The sequence below is a fragment of the Camellia sinensis genome, chromosome 7 (assembly GCF_055761805.1).
Source record: "Camellia sinensis isolate YWXY chromosome 7, ASM5576180v1, whole genome shotgun sequence".
Taxonomy (NCBI): Eukaryota; Viridiplantae; Streptophyta; class Magnoliopsida; order Ericales; family Theaceae; genus Camellia; species Camellia sinensis.
In genome coordinates, this window is record NC_138967.1 from 24,484,759 (window position 1) to 24,500,771 (window position 16,013).

Below are 16,013 nucleotides of genomic sequence, written 5' to 3' on the forward strand. Positions count from 1 at the left end.
ACTAATTGGATATAAGTATTTTTTTTAAAAAAAATTCCTAATAAATCTTTCATAAAATATCTAGTAAGATAAATATAATTATATTAAAAATATGAAATTAAATATATTTTGTCTACATCTCAAAGAAAGGTCGGTGTAACTTGCCCTTCATATATTTCATAGTCAAAACATATTAGTCATGTCTGGTACTAAAAGCTAAAGATCTAATGAAAATGTCTAAAAAATCCTCTACTCACCAATATTTTGCAGCATATTTAAATAATTTTCTCCTCATATTTAAACCATAAACAGATGTTGCACTAGAATAATTCTTTTAAAAAAAATCCATATTCACTGCCCCTAACTATCTTTAAAAAGTAAAAATAAAAAAAAAAACCCACACCAAACGAGTAATTATCCAGTAATCTCAAAATATAGACATTTAATAATTCATAATATTATGATTGACGGAAAAAGTAAGTAAGTGTAGTATTATGTTAGATGAATAAGAAATATGAGATAATATAATAAATTATGATTAGTAAGGATATAGGAATATATGATATTCCAAAAATATTTTATAATTTCCCAACCAGAGGTCGGCGATTGTCAACCTCCTCGAACATTGACCTCAATTTAAACAATCCCCTCCCTGTTCCTATCTCTTATGTCAATTAGTAACATGCGTGTATCCACTGGGAGTGGTGACCTTGCGGGAAAGGCAGTCATTTTCAAAGGGGTATGTCAGCTTCAACTCTTGGGCGGTGTCGCATGCTAGTTTTGTCTAGTTGACTCTCTTTGGCGATCTCATACTATACTCTGGTCAATACTTGATTTGTTCTGTAATACTTGACTGAACTCCATTGAATATTTTGGTGGCGAGTTTCTTCTTTTGAGTTGAGTTAAATATGATAATTACCGGTTATCTGGAGGCCAAGACTTGTGATTTACGTAGCATTTTTTTTTTTTTAAAAAAAGGGGAAAAGAAAAAAGAAAAAAAAGCGTGTATCCCAAACTATTTTAAAATTTTAAAAACCCTCTTCATATCCTTTTCTGCTTAAATCCCTCTCTCTCACTCTCTAGTGCTTCACTGTCTCTCGACATGCGATATATATTTACATAGATAGATACATATAATTTTGGGAATGCTTAGAGATAGAGATGGGAAAAGAGAGGAGCATTGTGGTGCTAGCGGATTCGCAGGCGGAGATGAAGAAGAAAGCGGGGAGTTGTCGGAGCTGGATTTTAATGGACGCGGAGGGGAAGAGCACGGTGTTGGATGTGGATAAGTACGCTATCATGGACAGAGTTCAGATTCATGCTCGCGATCTTCGCATTCTCGATCCTCTCTTGTCTTACCCTTCCGCCATTCTCACCCGTGAAAAAGCTATCGTCCTCAATTTGGAGGTGAAATTTCTTTCAGTGTCTATATATTCATATATGGGCAAATTACATATACACCCCTCGAGGTTTGGCTAAATTACAAATGCCTCCCTGAGGTTTGAGAAATTACGAATTCCCCCCTGAATGCTATATTTGCATAAGAAATTAGGGGGTAATTTGTTATGAAATATAAATCTCAGGGGGCAAATTGTTATGAAAATATAAACCTCAGGGGGCGGGATGTAATTTCTGAAACCTCAGGGGTATCTGTAATTTAGCCAAACCTCGAGGGGTGTATATGTAATTTGCCCTTTATATATTTGTGTCAATCTTATAATATTGATTCATTGATGCACTTATATTTGATCGGCATTGTTTGGCTATTTTTCTTTTTGTTTTCCTTGGCTGTGCAGCACATAAAGGCGATTATTACACCCGAGGAGGTAAGCTTTAATTCTTTTTTGTTATTCATTTACATTTTGCTTCTTGGAAGAAGTTTGGTAATTTGTTAAAAGAACAGTGCTATATTCCCTAATTCATAACTCCTATTTTAAATATTCCATAATTCATAACTTTTATTTTAACTTTTAGGGCAAATTACATATACACCCCTCCAGGTTTGACAAAATTACAGATACCCCCTGAGGTTTGAGAAATTACGAATTCCCCCCTGAATGCTATATTTGCATAAGAAATTAGGGGGTAATTTGTTATGAAATATAAACCTCAGGGGGTAAATTGTTATGAAAATACAAACCTCAGGGGGTATCTGTAATTTAACCAAACCTGGAGGGGTGTATATGTAATTTGCCCTAACTTTTTTAATAAGGTGGATGAGAGATAGTAGAAAGAGGTAGAGAGAAGCATGATGAAGAGTGCGGTCTTCTGATATATCACTCTTATTTTAACCTCTAATGAGATGAAAGAGAGAGAGGAAGAAGGATAAACAGTGAGAAGTAGGGTCCATTTCACATGATTAAGAGTGGATTATGGTTGCTCAGTTAGAGCTCCCAAGTATTTGTTTTAGCTAAAATTATCAAAAAATTATTGTAAAAAATCAATTTGATCTTTTTATTTTTATATAAGTTTTTTAGTAGAAATTATTTAGACAAAATCAAAGGGCTGGCCTTTGACGTGAACTCTACTGTGCAAGTTTGGTCCTTGAGATTGTCCATAAAATTTAGGGCAAAGTAGACCCATAGTTCTTAAATTTTGGTTTTTATAACTTTAATTGATTTAATTTTAATTTTAATTTTAAATTTATAATTTTGTCTCAATTTAATTCAATTGATTATAATTGTTAGTATTTTTTTGATAGAAAATAAGCCCATAAGCGGTTTGTGTTATGCTTTTATATGCAAAATTGTAAATTTGTTTAATTCAGTGGGTTAATCTCAACTAATTCAGTGATCACTTTTCTCCAAAAACCTTAATCGGTGTTATCAATTAGATCAAATTGACACAAAATCTAAAATTAAGAGACAAAAATTGAGTTAATTGAAATTATGAAATGACACAAGGGGCAAAATACATGAATTACTAATATAATTTGTCCTAAATTTTATTTGGAGGGTTCTCTCGGTCCCTAATCAAGACTGGAGGGCACGATAATTCGAACCGTTCATTTTGTCTATCATTTCATGTATTTCATCCACATAAAAAAATTAAGCTAATCTGATAATCGTAACATATTCAATTTAATCCATTTGTCACCAAAAAAATGCACGATAGTTGTGTTTTTAAAAATAAATTATCAATTTATTCAAGCTACCTTAATTTTTGTTTTTATTGTTACAAAATTATGATTAAATGGAAGACAACTTACATTTAAGTTGAAATTAGGGCTCTAAAAAAAATTAGTGGAACAAAATTCACTGTTTAAGACTGATCAAAATTTCAGTTTCAACTCCGCTACGTAGTTCGAAATATCAACGGCTCGAATAGCTCAAAATCTCAAAACGACGTCGTTTTGGGATTTTTTTTTATTCTCTTACCGGTAAGATAATATTTTCCGTACCATTTGGGCCATTCGAGCTCTACGCATTCGAGCTCTCAGGCATTTTCCTTTCAGTTTTGGGTTGATTTTTTTGCAAGGGAAGGTCTGTTTTAATGTTGAAAAATTTACACTAATATCCGAGGGAATTCACCAAAATATTATATCAAAACATCTTTCATATTTTAATTTTTTAAGTATTAAAAGATGAGTGTGGCATTCCATTGTTTAATGCTGCACGTTTTACAATAAAAATTAGGGAAAATTACATATACATTACTTGAGATTTGTTTAAAATATAGATTGTCCTATATAGTTTTGGAAATTATATTCCGCCCTTTAAAATTTTTAATAGTATAACAAATAATCATTTTTATTAATAAATCATTAAGTCAATTATTATTTTTTTGGTTAAATTATGTCATAGATATATTTTAATTAACAATTCAAATAATTTTATTATTGTAGTTATAACTTTTATTTTTTTAATTAATTCTTTTAAATAAAAATTTTGACAAGAAAATATTTATAATTTTCAAAATTATAGGAGGCAGACCGTATTTTAAATAAATGTTAGGAAAAATATTAACAATTTATCCTAAAAATTAAGATCAGAGATACAATTATTCATTGATTTGAGATACTATAAATTTTTAGCGTAAATTACTAATAAATTCTAATAGTTAGATTTAATTCTCATAAAGTCCTATTGAAAATAAATCCTAGTAAAATCATCGCTAAAAAAACAAAATTGTGAGAATTTTTTTGTATATATCGCTAAAAATTGACAGTTAGTGACTTTTTTTTTTGTCATGATTTTTATAAATTGTGGTTAAAATTTACAATTAGTGACATTTTTCTATAACGAATTTTTCAAACTGTCGTCGAAATTTAAAATTTTGAAACTTTTTTTCTGACAATTTTTTGCATATTTGCTAAAACTTATAATTTGTGAAATTTTTTGTCACAATTTTTAAACAATTGCTAAAAATTAACAATTAGTGACTTTTTTAATTGTGTTTGATGAAAAATATTAATTATCATAGAGTCTATTAGACAATAAATCACTTAAAACTTTTTGTAAATCACTCATTTACACCAAGCCAAAAAATCAACAAAATTGATTTATTTTATTTTATTTTATATAATCAATTTCAGTTCTTCAACCAGTAAAAATGATCACTTTTATTAATAAATCATTAAGTCAATTAACTTATCTTTTTTTTTTTCTTTTTTTTTAAATTATGTCATAGATATATGTTAATTAACAATCCAAATAATTTTAATATTGTAGTTATGAATTTTATTTTTTATATTAATTCTTTTAAATAAAAAATTCTAATAAGAAAATATTTATAATTTTCAAAATTATAGGAGGCAATCCATATTTTAAATAAATGTTGGAAAAATATTTACAATTTATCCTAAAAATTAAGGTCAGAGATACAATTATTCATTAATTTGAGATACTATAAATTTTTAGGGTAAACTACTAATAAATCCTAATAGTTGGATTTAAGTTCTATCAAGTCATATTGAAAATAAATTTTAGTAAAATCGTCGTTAAAAATAATTTTTTGTGAGGATTTTTTTTATATATTATTAAAAATTAACAATTAGTGATTTTTTTTGCACGATTTTTATAAATTGTTGCCAAAATTTACAATTAGTAACGTTTTTCTGTGACGAATTGTTCAAACTGTCACTGAAGGTTGAAAATTAATAACTTTTTTTGGACTATTTTTGCATATTCGCTAAAATTTATAATTAGTGATATTTTTTGTCATAATTTTTAAACTGTCATTGAAAATTATCGGTTAGTGACTTTTTTAATTGTGTTTGATGAAAAATATTAATTATCATAAGGCTTATTAGATAATAAGTTCACCTATTATGCCCTATCCGTATATCACCCAAATTTTTAGAAAATCACTTAAAACTTTTTGTAAATCACTCATTTACACCAAGCCAAAAAATCAACAAAACTGAATTTTTTTTATATATAATCGATTTTAGTTCTGCAACCAGTAAAAATGAAGAGTTCGGTTCGTATTAAAATTTTCCTCCACTCCAATCAAACTGAACCGATTACACCTCTGGTTGAGACTCGATGAGCAAATTTTGAAACTAATTTTATGTGTCGAATAGGTATTGCTTCGAGATCCACTGGATGATAATGTTATCCCTGTTGTTGAGGAACTACAAAGGCGATTGCCCCTTATAAATTCCATTCGTGAAGGCCAAGAAGATGGAAATGAGTTGGGTGACCAACAAGATGTTGAAGCTGATGAAGAAGATGGTATGCCACATTACTTACTTATCTTCCTTTTTTAGGAAAAATTACAAAAAGAACCTCAGGATTTGAATCTTGTAATAAAATAAATTTTAATTTTTAATTTTATTAATTTAAACTCTAATCTTTTAAAAAATATATATTTATCAATCTAAAGCAATTGTCTATTTTTATTAAGTAAAACTTATAGAAAAAGATATTTTAGATATTTTTGGTACACTTATATTGAGTATAATAATTAAAATATTATTTTTTTGTCAACAAAAATAGACAAGTAGTTTAGATTGAAAATAAATCAACAAACTATAATTTAAATTGATAAAATTAAATATTCAAGATTTATTTTGTTACAAACCTTGAACCTTAGAGGTTTTTTTTTTATTATTATTAATTATAATTTCCCTTTTTTAATAAGTTTAAAAAAAAAAAGTTAATTAGAATAACAAAAAGAAGTCCCCCCTTTGGAAATCTTGACATTCTTTCCTGGAATGATTTTGAATAACATATGCCAACAAAGAATATAACGAAACAGTTCAAGTTTAAAATTAAAATAAAATATAGAGAAATTACACTCATAGTTCATGCAAAAAATTTTTTTTTTTGGGTGTCAATCTAGTTTATTTTATTCTTGAATTTCTCCTAATGTGTTCAATTGTTAATGCCCCTTTAAAAATTAGATAGAAGTTAAGGGACAGAGGATTTCACTATCTTAAAAGTTATTCGAGAGTTGATGTCTAATTTTAAATGATCTACTTTCCTTTGAATGGACCATTTTGTCTATAACTTTTTGTCCAATTTCTAAACTGATATTATTAATTAGGCTAAATTGTCACAATATAAAAAATTTAATAGAATTGGAAGTATATAAACCAAATTGACACAAGGTAAATTACAAGTATTACTAGTAAAATTTAGGAGAAATTACAATTCAGCCCATATTTCCAAAATAAATTTTAAATCAATAATAAAGTTTATCAACTTTAATAATTGAAATTATAAATTTTTCCATCACCTTGTAAGTTTTTTTAGTCTTCCAATTGATTACAATTTCCCCTATAATTTATCCAATAAAATAATATTAAAATACTGTCCTTTTTTTTTTTTTTGAAAATTTAAACTACATATCGCAATCGTTTTACTTTAATTTTAAACTTGGACCATTAAATTATTATAATAAAATCATTGCAGAGAAAAAGATGACAATGAATCTTGATCTCAATGTTTTTAGCTTTCTTAAAAATGTGTTTTTCTCTCTAGAACCGTTACTATCAATTCCATATTTTCAAAATCACTTTTCTTTCTTTTTTTCTCATAATTATTTTTAATTTTTAATTTTTTTTTATTTTTTGTGTGGCCTGTATTTGATATTTTAAAATTTTGAATAATGTTTATATAGAATCTCCATTTGAATTTCGGGCATTGGAGGTAGCTTTGGAAGCCATTTGCAGTTTTTTTAATGCTCGTGCAACAGAGCTGGAGACTGGTGCTTATCCAGCTTTAGATGAACTCACTTCTAAGGTGTGCTTTTTTAATTTTTTTTTATATTGTATTTTGTTAATGGATTTGGATAGGTATTTAGGAATTTAAAAAGAAAATATAGGTGAAATATCATTAAAATATAGTTATATTTCACATACCATTTTCTTTTCTAAATTCTTATCTAAATTCATGATCTAAACACAGCCTTAATAGACATATTTAGATTCGAGATCAAAATGCAACAAAATCATACCTTGGAATGTTGTGTGTGTTTGATCTTTTTGATTTTGTCAAAATTTCATGTAAAATTTCAAAAATATTCTGCCTTTCATTGTTAATTTTGAAGATGTGATGCTAAAGAATAAAGAGTAATTGATTGCATATTTTAAAGACCAAAAAATTTAAAAGGTTAGAGACTAAAACATAGTAGATCACATATTTAAGGTACATTAGAGGAATATACCCTAAGAAAGGTAAAATTTATAGAAGATTTATAAATATGTTTTTTCTTTATTTTGAAAACCAATTAGTTGAAAGAATTAAAGGGTGCACGAATTTTTAAACCTTACCCAATTTTGACATAATGTTAACATCAAGAAAAAAAGAAGTGATTTTAATTTTATTTATGTTAAAAAAATAATTTTCATTTAGGATTATGTATTTAAAAATGTTTTTAAAAATTATTTATAATCAATTTTAATGTTATTTTAATTATTTATATTCATATACAGTTAAATTATAAGAAGGGTAAATAAAGTATTTTATAGGATTTAAAATTAGACACAAATCATAAAAAAAAAAATTGAACTTGTTGATCATTAAAAAAGTTTACAAGGTTTTTTTATACTTAAAAAAAAAATGAAAATGAAAAAAGAACTTATTTGTATAAAAAAAACATTTTTACAACTTATTTGTATATATTCAATGATCGAAATCAACCCTCACATGATTCGATTAAATTTGATTCTTGTAAACCAAATACGGTCTTAGTTTCTTCCTATTAGAATGACCATGTTTACCTGTTTGTGTAAGTGAATAGTTTCGATGAAATTCTTCTTCCTTAGGGTGAGTAAGTCCCATCAAATTTGAATTCAAATTTTATGCAGAGCTTAGAACATTTCTGCTTCCAAAAAAATGAGTATTTTCCATTTTAGCTCAAGGCTTTTAACAAAATTGTTGTTCAATGAAGGTGTCTATGTATCACCATGAATTCCATTAGTATTTATGCAATCTTTATAAGACTTGTTATTACTATTATTATTTTTAAAAAGCTGGAAATGCCTCCATTGGTCTATTTTTATGCACTTGGTATTTGTTATGTATTCCTAATTTTCCAAATGACAAATTTGATTTTGTAGATTAGTACCCGTAACCTGGATCAGGTTCGTAAATTGAAGAGTGCAATGACAAGGTTAACTGCTAGGGTTCAAAAGGTATAACTACTTCCTATCATAGCTTCCAAGTTTTTTTAAATCATCAAAATCCTTTCTTTTCTAACATGGTCATATTTGCATTTAGTGTTGATGTCTCTTATTCGGCTTTGATGTTTTAATGTTGAATGACCCATGATGTCCCGAATTCTGTGCTTTCAATAATAATTGTGCTTATAAATCAATTTGATCTATAAACACTAGTATTTCTACCTGTAGGTGAGAGATGAGCTTGAACAATTACTGGACGATGATGATGATATGGCTGATCTTTACTTGTCAAGAAAATTGGCAGGCCCATCTTCGCCTGTTAGTGGCTTGGGTGCTGCCAATTCGTGTCCTGCTTCACCTACCATAGGTTCGAAGAAATCTAGAGCAAGTAGGGCAAGTGTGGCAACATTTCGTGGAGACGAGAATGATGTTGAGGAGCTTGAAATGCTACTTGAGGTTATGACATTGACCTACTTCTTTGTTTGTTATGTCCTCTTAATTTTAGTAGCTCTTCTACTTGCACATAAATCAATCATAGAATCTGATCTATCACGTGAGTGTGAAATCTATATCATGTGAGGTAGTTGTGTCCGGTTTAGTAATCATTTTCTGTGTTGTACTTATTATAATTTTAACGTCTCGGTGGTATATTTGCAGGCTTACTTCATGCAAATTGATGGAACTTTGAACAAATTGAATACAGTATGTTGCGTAACTAGCATTGAATTTCTATAATTATTTCTGCTCACCAATTTGTATTGTTGATTATCAGTTTGTGGCAATATAATTATGATGAGCAATATGAAATTAGTGAAAACTTTCTCTGAATTTTTATTAAACACAATCAATTGCTAACTAGTTTCAATTTCTTAGAATCCTATTTACAGGAGAAGTGGCTTGCAAGCTATGCCACAATTCGAGTAATTACTTCCTGATAATGTCATGATCACAGAAAATAAATAAATAGAAAAAAAAAAAAATTTCTAAAACAATTTGGAATCTAAAATGAAAAGAAATTTCTTTAAAAAATTCTAACTCAAAATGAATTTGGCTAGAGTTTTGAATTAAGTAATCATTAATTTCCAAAAATAGTAAAATTTTAAATTTGAAGGCATAAACGAAGGAATTTGGCCAAAATTTACCACCAGCCACCGCGTAGCTATAATTTGAGATAGTTGAGCTGTTTTGGATCGAATATGGTTTGTCAGCTAATCCGACAAGTTGAAAAATTTGTCAAATTACAATTTTGCTAGCAAACTATCAAATTACTCCATGAACGTCCTCTAATTGTAGTAAAATCATTTAAAATGAACAAACAACAACCAAAGGAAGTTCAAGAGGGTACCCCTAATTAAAATTGTAGCTAAGATTCTTTGTGTTAGGATCAAACACACCCAGAAATATATCTCACACACACAGGAAACACAATATTTACGTGGTTCGGCCCAATGCCTACATCCACGGACAGAAATGAGAAGTTTTCACTAAAATGGAGCAAAATACAAAATACAGAGGAGGAGATGAAACTCACTCAACTCACAGCTCTCACTCTCTAATTTCTGATCTGTATCTCATCCTCTCCCTCCCGTCTCTATTTATACACAAAGGAGTAGGTGGGAGAGCCTTCATTCTTGACTTTTGACATGGTTGGTGGCCACCAAGCTTGACTTGGTTGGTTGTCTTCCTTTGTTGACATGAGGATCACCCCTTTCACATGGGGTGACCTCCAACAATCACCCCCTCAGCCCATGTGAGGTGATCCACAACAAAACCTGCTGCCAAGGTGTCAAGCACCCCCTGATTGGATGCCCTGCACCCCCTGCTCGGGATACCCTTGCATTACCGTGCAGCTCTTTGCATGATGAACACGGGAGCAACTAGAAAACTTCAGAGTTTGACACATCAACATCCTCACTTTTCCTTGCTCGGAGCTTATTTCTGAACAACCAGCCTTTGCTTTCTGCACTTCAGAACAACTTCCCAGCGATCTCATACGCCCGTTGTCTGTGCTGCAATCCCTGATGTTCGGTTCTGTCTCACTTGTACGTCCGTACTGATGTTTGACAGTTAGCCCTTCTGCCAAGACAACTTCCACCGGTCTGTACAAGTTACCACTATGCAACTCCGTGCATAGTGCTTGCACCCCCTTATTGGAGTGCATTGCAAAGCTCACTTTGCGACTTGAAATTGCATCCCTCCCTTGCATCTTTTGAGAGGTTGCAAAATGTCTTTAACACGGGAGCAAAAGAAACTCTCTTCTTCACTGGCATAGTTTCTACAGACTTGGTTTCTTTGCTCTGAACTTTCTTCAAGATTGGCTTCACTGGCTCAGATCTGTGCACCTTTGAACTGCCTCCTTGCGTTCCCGTGCACCGTTTTCGCCATTCCTGATGAAAGCCTTGCTCAATCATACGCTTTGGTTGCGTATGTTCTCTCTTTGTACCCTTTGACTGGCATTTGACAACACTCATCTTTGTCAAAACTTCTCCTTCCAGTCTGTACAGTTTGTTGCACAATTTGCCTTGCAACATTTCTCTATCACCTCTGTGTACATGAAGAACCCCGCCACTAGATGAGAAACAATTTCCTTTTAGATCTAGCATACTCAGGGAGATTAGATTCCTTCGTACTCCTGGCACATGTCGGACCTCAGATAAAATTACTTTTCTTCCATCCTTAGTAAGGAATCGCACTGTCCCTATGCCGACAACTCTATTCACTGTGTTGTTGGCCATCCGGATAGTGCTACCGCTGACTCTTCGATAAGTGGAGAAAAGCTTCTTATCCGCACATATGTGGAACGTACACCCTGAATCCAAAATCCAGCCAGGTGTCTCCAACTCTGACGAGATTGTAAGCAACACCTCTTCATCGTCAGAGGAATGCACTGCAACTGCTGTAGTTGAGGGACCTCCGTGTCCCTTAGCCTTCTCTTTGGCTTGTCTGTCTGCCTTTTTCTCTGGGCAATCTCTTATTACGTGATCCTCTTGATCACAGTAAAAACACCTCCTCGTGTTGTCCTGTCTGGACTGTGAACGCCCTCTGCTTTTACTTCTTCCTCTACCTCTGCCCCTTTCTCTATCTCTGCCTCTACTTTCTGTGACAAGGGCATGAGACTGCTCTCCGTCCATCTCTTTCTTCCTTGCCTCCTCGTTGAATAAGGCGTCTGTGACCATCCCCATGGTCAGCTTCCCTTCGGGTGCAGAATTACTGAGAGAAACCACCAACGTCTCCCAGCTGTCTGGTAAGGAACTGAGTAATAATAATGCTTGCATCTCATCCTCCAACTCCATTTTGATTGATGCAAGCTGGTTCACAAGGCTGTGGAATTCACTGGTGTGTTCAGCAACAGACACACCATTCTTCAGCTTCAAGTTTATAAGCCTTCTCATTATCAAGGCTTTGTTCCGTGCGGTCTTGGACTGGTACATGCCCTCCAATTTCATCCATAGGGCATAGGCGTCTGTCTCTTGGGCAACATGGTGGAACACACTGTGGTCAATCCACTGTCTGATTTGACCGACAGTCTTCCGGTTGGTTTTTATCCAGTCCACATCCTTGTCTCCATCTGGTTTGACCCCCTTTAGCGCTATAGGGTCAAACAAATCTCTACAATACAGGACGTCCTCCATCCGCGGCTTCCATATCGCATAATTAGAAGCGTTCAACCGAATCATCGGCCCTGAAGCTGATGTGGATTCCTCCATCATCCAGAAAGTAATCTCTGTTTGAAAAACAGGCTTTGCTGTGAAGTCCGGACTGCTCAAATTAGCCGGAAAAACACTTCGGATTGCCAAAATAAAAACTGCGAATTTTTGAAAAACTTATTTGCAAAATCTGACCGTACGGATGTGTCCGGAATATTCCAAATAGTCAGAAACCACTATTGGATCACCAAAAAACGGACTCCAAATGGTTTAGATCAACCCAAAACAATTTTAACGGTGCAGATCGGCAGAATCTGGTGCGCCTGCGAAGCACCAGATTACTCCTCCAGTTATGCTGACGTCAGGCTGGCGTCATCGGCTCAGTCAGCGGCTCGGTCAGCGGCTCCGGCTCGGTCAACGCGGCTCCTGCTCGAGCGGCTTGATGCGCGCGCGTGCGGCGCGTGTCGCGCGTCAACTCACGCGTCGTCTACCTTCGTCCGCGCGTGTAGCGCGTGTCTGAGACTGTAACCACGCGCCGGGAGCCTGCACGGCGCGTGTAGGCGCGTGACGCGACTGGGATTCACGCGCCAACTTCCAGAGGCGCGTGAGGGCGCGTCCTGCCTCCGTTGGGTGTCTGCTTTATATTTCTGGACTCCTCTCGTCGAGCCCTTGCTCCTGGTATGCTCAAAATCTGATTTCGAGCAATACAATTTCTGGGCAGTTTCGGAACAACACTCTGTTTTTCCGCAAAACGCACAACACCGGCTCTGATACCACTTGTTAGGATCAAACACACCCAGAAATATATCTCACACACACAGGAAACACAATATTTACGTGGTTCGGCCCAATGCCTACATCCACGGACAGAAATGAGAAGTTTTCACTAAAATGGAGCAAAATACAAAATACAGAGGAGGAGATGAAACTCACTCAACTCACAGCTCTCACTCTCTAATTTCTGATCTGTATCTCATCCTCTCCCTCCCGTCTCTATTTATACACAAAGGAGTAGGTGGGAGAGCCTTCATTCTTGACTTTTGACATGGTTGGTGGCCACCAAGCTTGACTTGGTTGGTTGTCTTCCTTTGTTGACATGAGGATCACCCCTTTCACATGGGGTGACCTCCAACACTTTGGCATTCCATATTGAAATCATCAAAATAATCTATTTATTTGTCTATAGCTGATTGAAAAATCCCCTTTATTGCATCATCAGAATTGATTTATATTCTTAAATTTTGCAGCTGCGCGAGTTTATTGATGATACAGAAGATTACATTAATATTCAGGTAATCAACTGGAAATGGGAACAAATATGTAAATTGAATTAATTGATCAATTTAAATAGATTTAGATTTACTTTTGTTGTTCTAAATACACTTCATGTTTCCGTTTTCCAGCTTGACAATCGTCGAAATCAGTTGATTCAGGTAATGTATCAATTATGTGTACTTTATACAACATTGAATACATTGATTTCTTGTTCTGTTTTTGTGTATTTGAAAACATTGTTGGGACAATACATTTATCTTATTATTATTATTATTATTATTATTTTACTTTGTTTGTGCAGCTAGAGCTTTTTCTAACCTCTGCAGGTATTTCTGTGTCACTTTGTTCAACGATGGCTGGAATATTTGGAGCGAATATCCCATTTACTTGGAACTCAAACCACAGTTACGTGTTTAAATGGGTATGCATACAATTTTGAATATAAGTGCACAAAATCCAATTCACACAGAATTAGACACAACTCTTTCACGTGAAGTTTGTCTAATTTTGCGATGGGATTTCGTAACTGATAAAATTTTGAATGTAAGTTTTATTTCGGTTAATTTGAATGTTCTTCTTCTTATTGTTGCCAGGTGGTAATCGTCCCTGTGGCATTTTGTACCTGCATTTTTATACTTATCATTTACTATGCTCGCTGCAAGGGTCTGGTTGGATCTTGAAATTTATAAGTAAGAATTATTTAAATTACAGTAGAGGTAATTGTAGTTTTTGTAATGGATCTCCCGTTCGAAAGAAGTGCAGATGGATCCGTGGGTCTCAAGGGTTTCACTTTGTTTTGTAAATCATTATATATAATATTGATATGACGATTGTTTTTTCATATATTTTTATGAAAAGAAATTGATGGTCTATTCAATAATCATAATTTTTAAAAAAATAGACCCGATACAATTATGTGATGATGATTATTGGATCAATTGAATTTTTTTCTATAAATTTCATGTACTCGTAACGCTCTAAAAAATAAACAACTTAAGTCATTGATATGAAATTTGTTGTGACCTCCATGAACCCAGCTGGATCGGACTGCACTTCTGTCCTGTACCTTATTGAGTTTGAATTTTCTTTTGATTTTTTAGACGGCTCTTATTAGCTACGTGAATTAATAAGTTCTCTCTCTACCTTTCACCATGAAATTCCAGATTGCAAAGAAGATCCAGCAGCCGTGTTGTTTGCAGCCTAGCCTGTTTCGGGTGCGAACATAGATAATTATAAACAGCTTTGTAGAGTCATATTTTACTCATTTGATCTTTTGATTTGGAGTCCCTTGTTATTTTGTTCTTTATATATGAAGTTGGGTCAATTATAGTGTCCTTTTTTTTTTTGCACAATCTTAGTAATTATGTGCTTTGTTAAATATAAGTAATGAAATAAGTTGTTTCTATCCTGATCAAATTCAAGTTACCTTTTTGTTATTTTTAGTATGGATCTGATTTCAGAATTCATTATTGGTTTTGTTAGGATTAAGGCACACCAGAAATCAATCACACACAGAAAAGAGACGAAATATTTACGTGATTCGGCAATAACCTACGTCCACGGGAGAGATATCGACTATAGAAATTTTCCCGAAGGGAGTTGTACAACACTCACACCTCACTGTCTCTCTATAGCACTCTCACTCGCAGATTACACTCTTTGTGTTTCCTTCTCTTTCTGATTGATCTAACTCAGCTCACCTCTTCCCATTTTATACACAAATGGGAAGGAACAAAAGTCAAGGAAGAGGAGTAATTGGGAGGGCTACCACCTGCCATCTCCCCTCCTACTTCTTGACTTGGAGAGCCAACCAGCCAACCTTCAACTACTCCATGTGGGCTGGAGTTAATAGGTTCATAAACCATGCAATCAGTGTAAACCATGTTTTTGAAGGTCTTTAGTGCTGGGTTATTTCTAAATGTATTTATTTAATTTTTTTTCTTTTTTCCCAAGTAATTTTACAAATGGTTGTTAGATTATTATGTAAATCGTTAGATTTTTTTCCCCAAGAAAATAATTAGTTGGGAGAGTTACGGGCCAGCTCTTTGGACCGGACTTAATTCTCATGATATCTTGACCTAAAATAATTTAGTTCATCTTCCCATTTTACCCTTAACATGATCACTCAACCATTCCATTCTCTTCAACCGTTCGTCTTTGTCAAGTTGATGGTCGTTAGGATCTGTGAGGGGAGGGGTGAGATGCAAAAAGAAGGGGAAAGAGATGGAGAGAGGAGACTGAAATACTTCTCTCATCTGGTTTAAAATCGATGTCCAAGAGCATCTTTAATGGTGTATTTTTTTCGTAAAATTTGAATAAAAATTTGAGTAAAAATTCTATTTGATATCAAGTGTTTCAATGGAGAATTTTGAGTTTTAATCAAAATACTGGTTGACCTGGCGGATGTTCGGCCGGTCGACCAGTTAGTGTAATTTTTTTAATAAATTTTTGTAAAGAGATAGTCATTCAGGGGACATCTGGTGGTGAAAATCTAACGACTATGCACAATGATTTGAAGAAAACTCCTTACCATCCTCAATTTG

The 16,013-nt window shown here is 33.1% G+C and overlaps 1 protein-coding gene across 2 annotated transcripts; it reads left to right on the top strand.

Moving 5' to 3' along the window:
* The first annotated feature begins 680 nt into the window (after positions 1–680).
* On the top strand, positions 681–14,886 carry LOC114302964 (magnesium transporter MRS2-I). 2 transcript variants are annotated; one of them, XM_028248104.2, is made up of 12 exons: positions 681–1,386; positions 1,776–1,805; positions 5,504–5,654; positions 7,045–7,166; positions 8,486–8,560; positions 8,777–9,004; positions 9,206–9,250; positions 13,443–13,487; positions 13,599–13,628; positions 13,772–13,891; positions 14,064–14,159; positions 14,634–14,886. In XM_028248104.2, exons 1-11 carry the CDS (start codon positions 1,141–1,143, stop codon positions 14,148–14,150), a joined length of 1,179 nt encoding a protein of 392 aa, XP_028103905.1. In that variant the 5' UTR covers positions 681–1,140; the 3' UTR covers positions 14,151–14,159; positions 14,634–14,886. The 2 variants fall into 2 exon arrangements, with proteins under 2 accessions (XP_028103905.1, XP_028103898.1); XM_028248097.2 differs by having other exon boundaries at positions 789–1,386; positions 13,772–13,874.
* The last annotated feature ends 1,127 nt before the right edge of the window (positions 14,887–16,013 follow it).

What these genes read in the sequence shown, in the direction of transcription:
- LOC114302964 (XM_028248097.2), top strand. Translation starts at nt 1,141, where the DNA reads ATGGGAAAAGAGAGGAGCATTGTGGTGCTAGCGGATTCGCAGGCGGAG. An exon ending in TAACTGCTAGGGTTCAAAAG is followed by an intron (nt 8,561 to 8,776) that starts GTATAACTACTT and finishes TTCTACCTGTAG; the next exon opens with GTGAGAGATGAGCTTGAACA. An exon ending in TTGGATCTTGAAATTTATAA is followed by an intron (nt 14,160 to 14,633) that starts GTAAGAATTATT and finishes ATGAAATTCCAG; the next exon opens with ATTGCAAAGAAGATCCAGCA.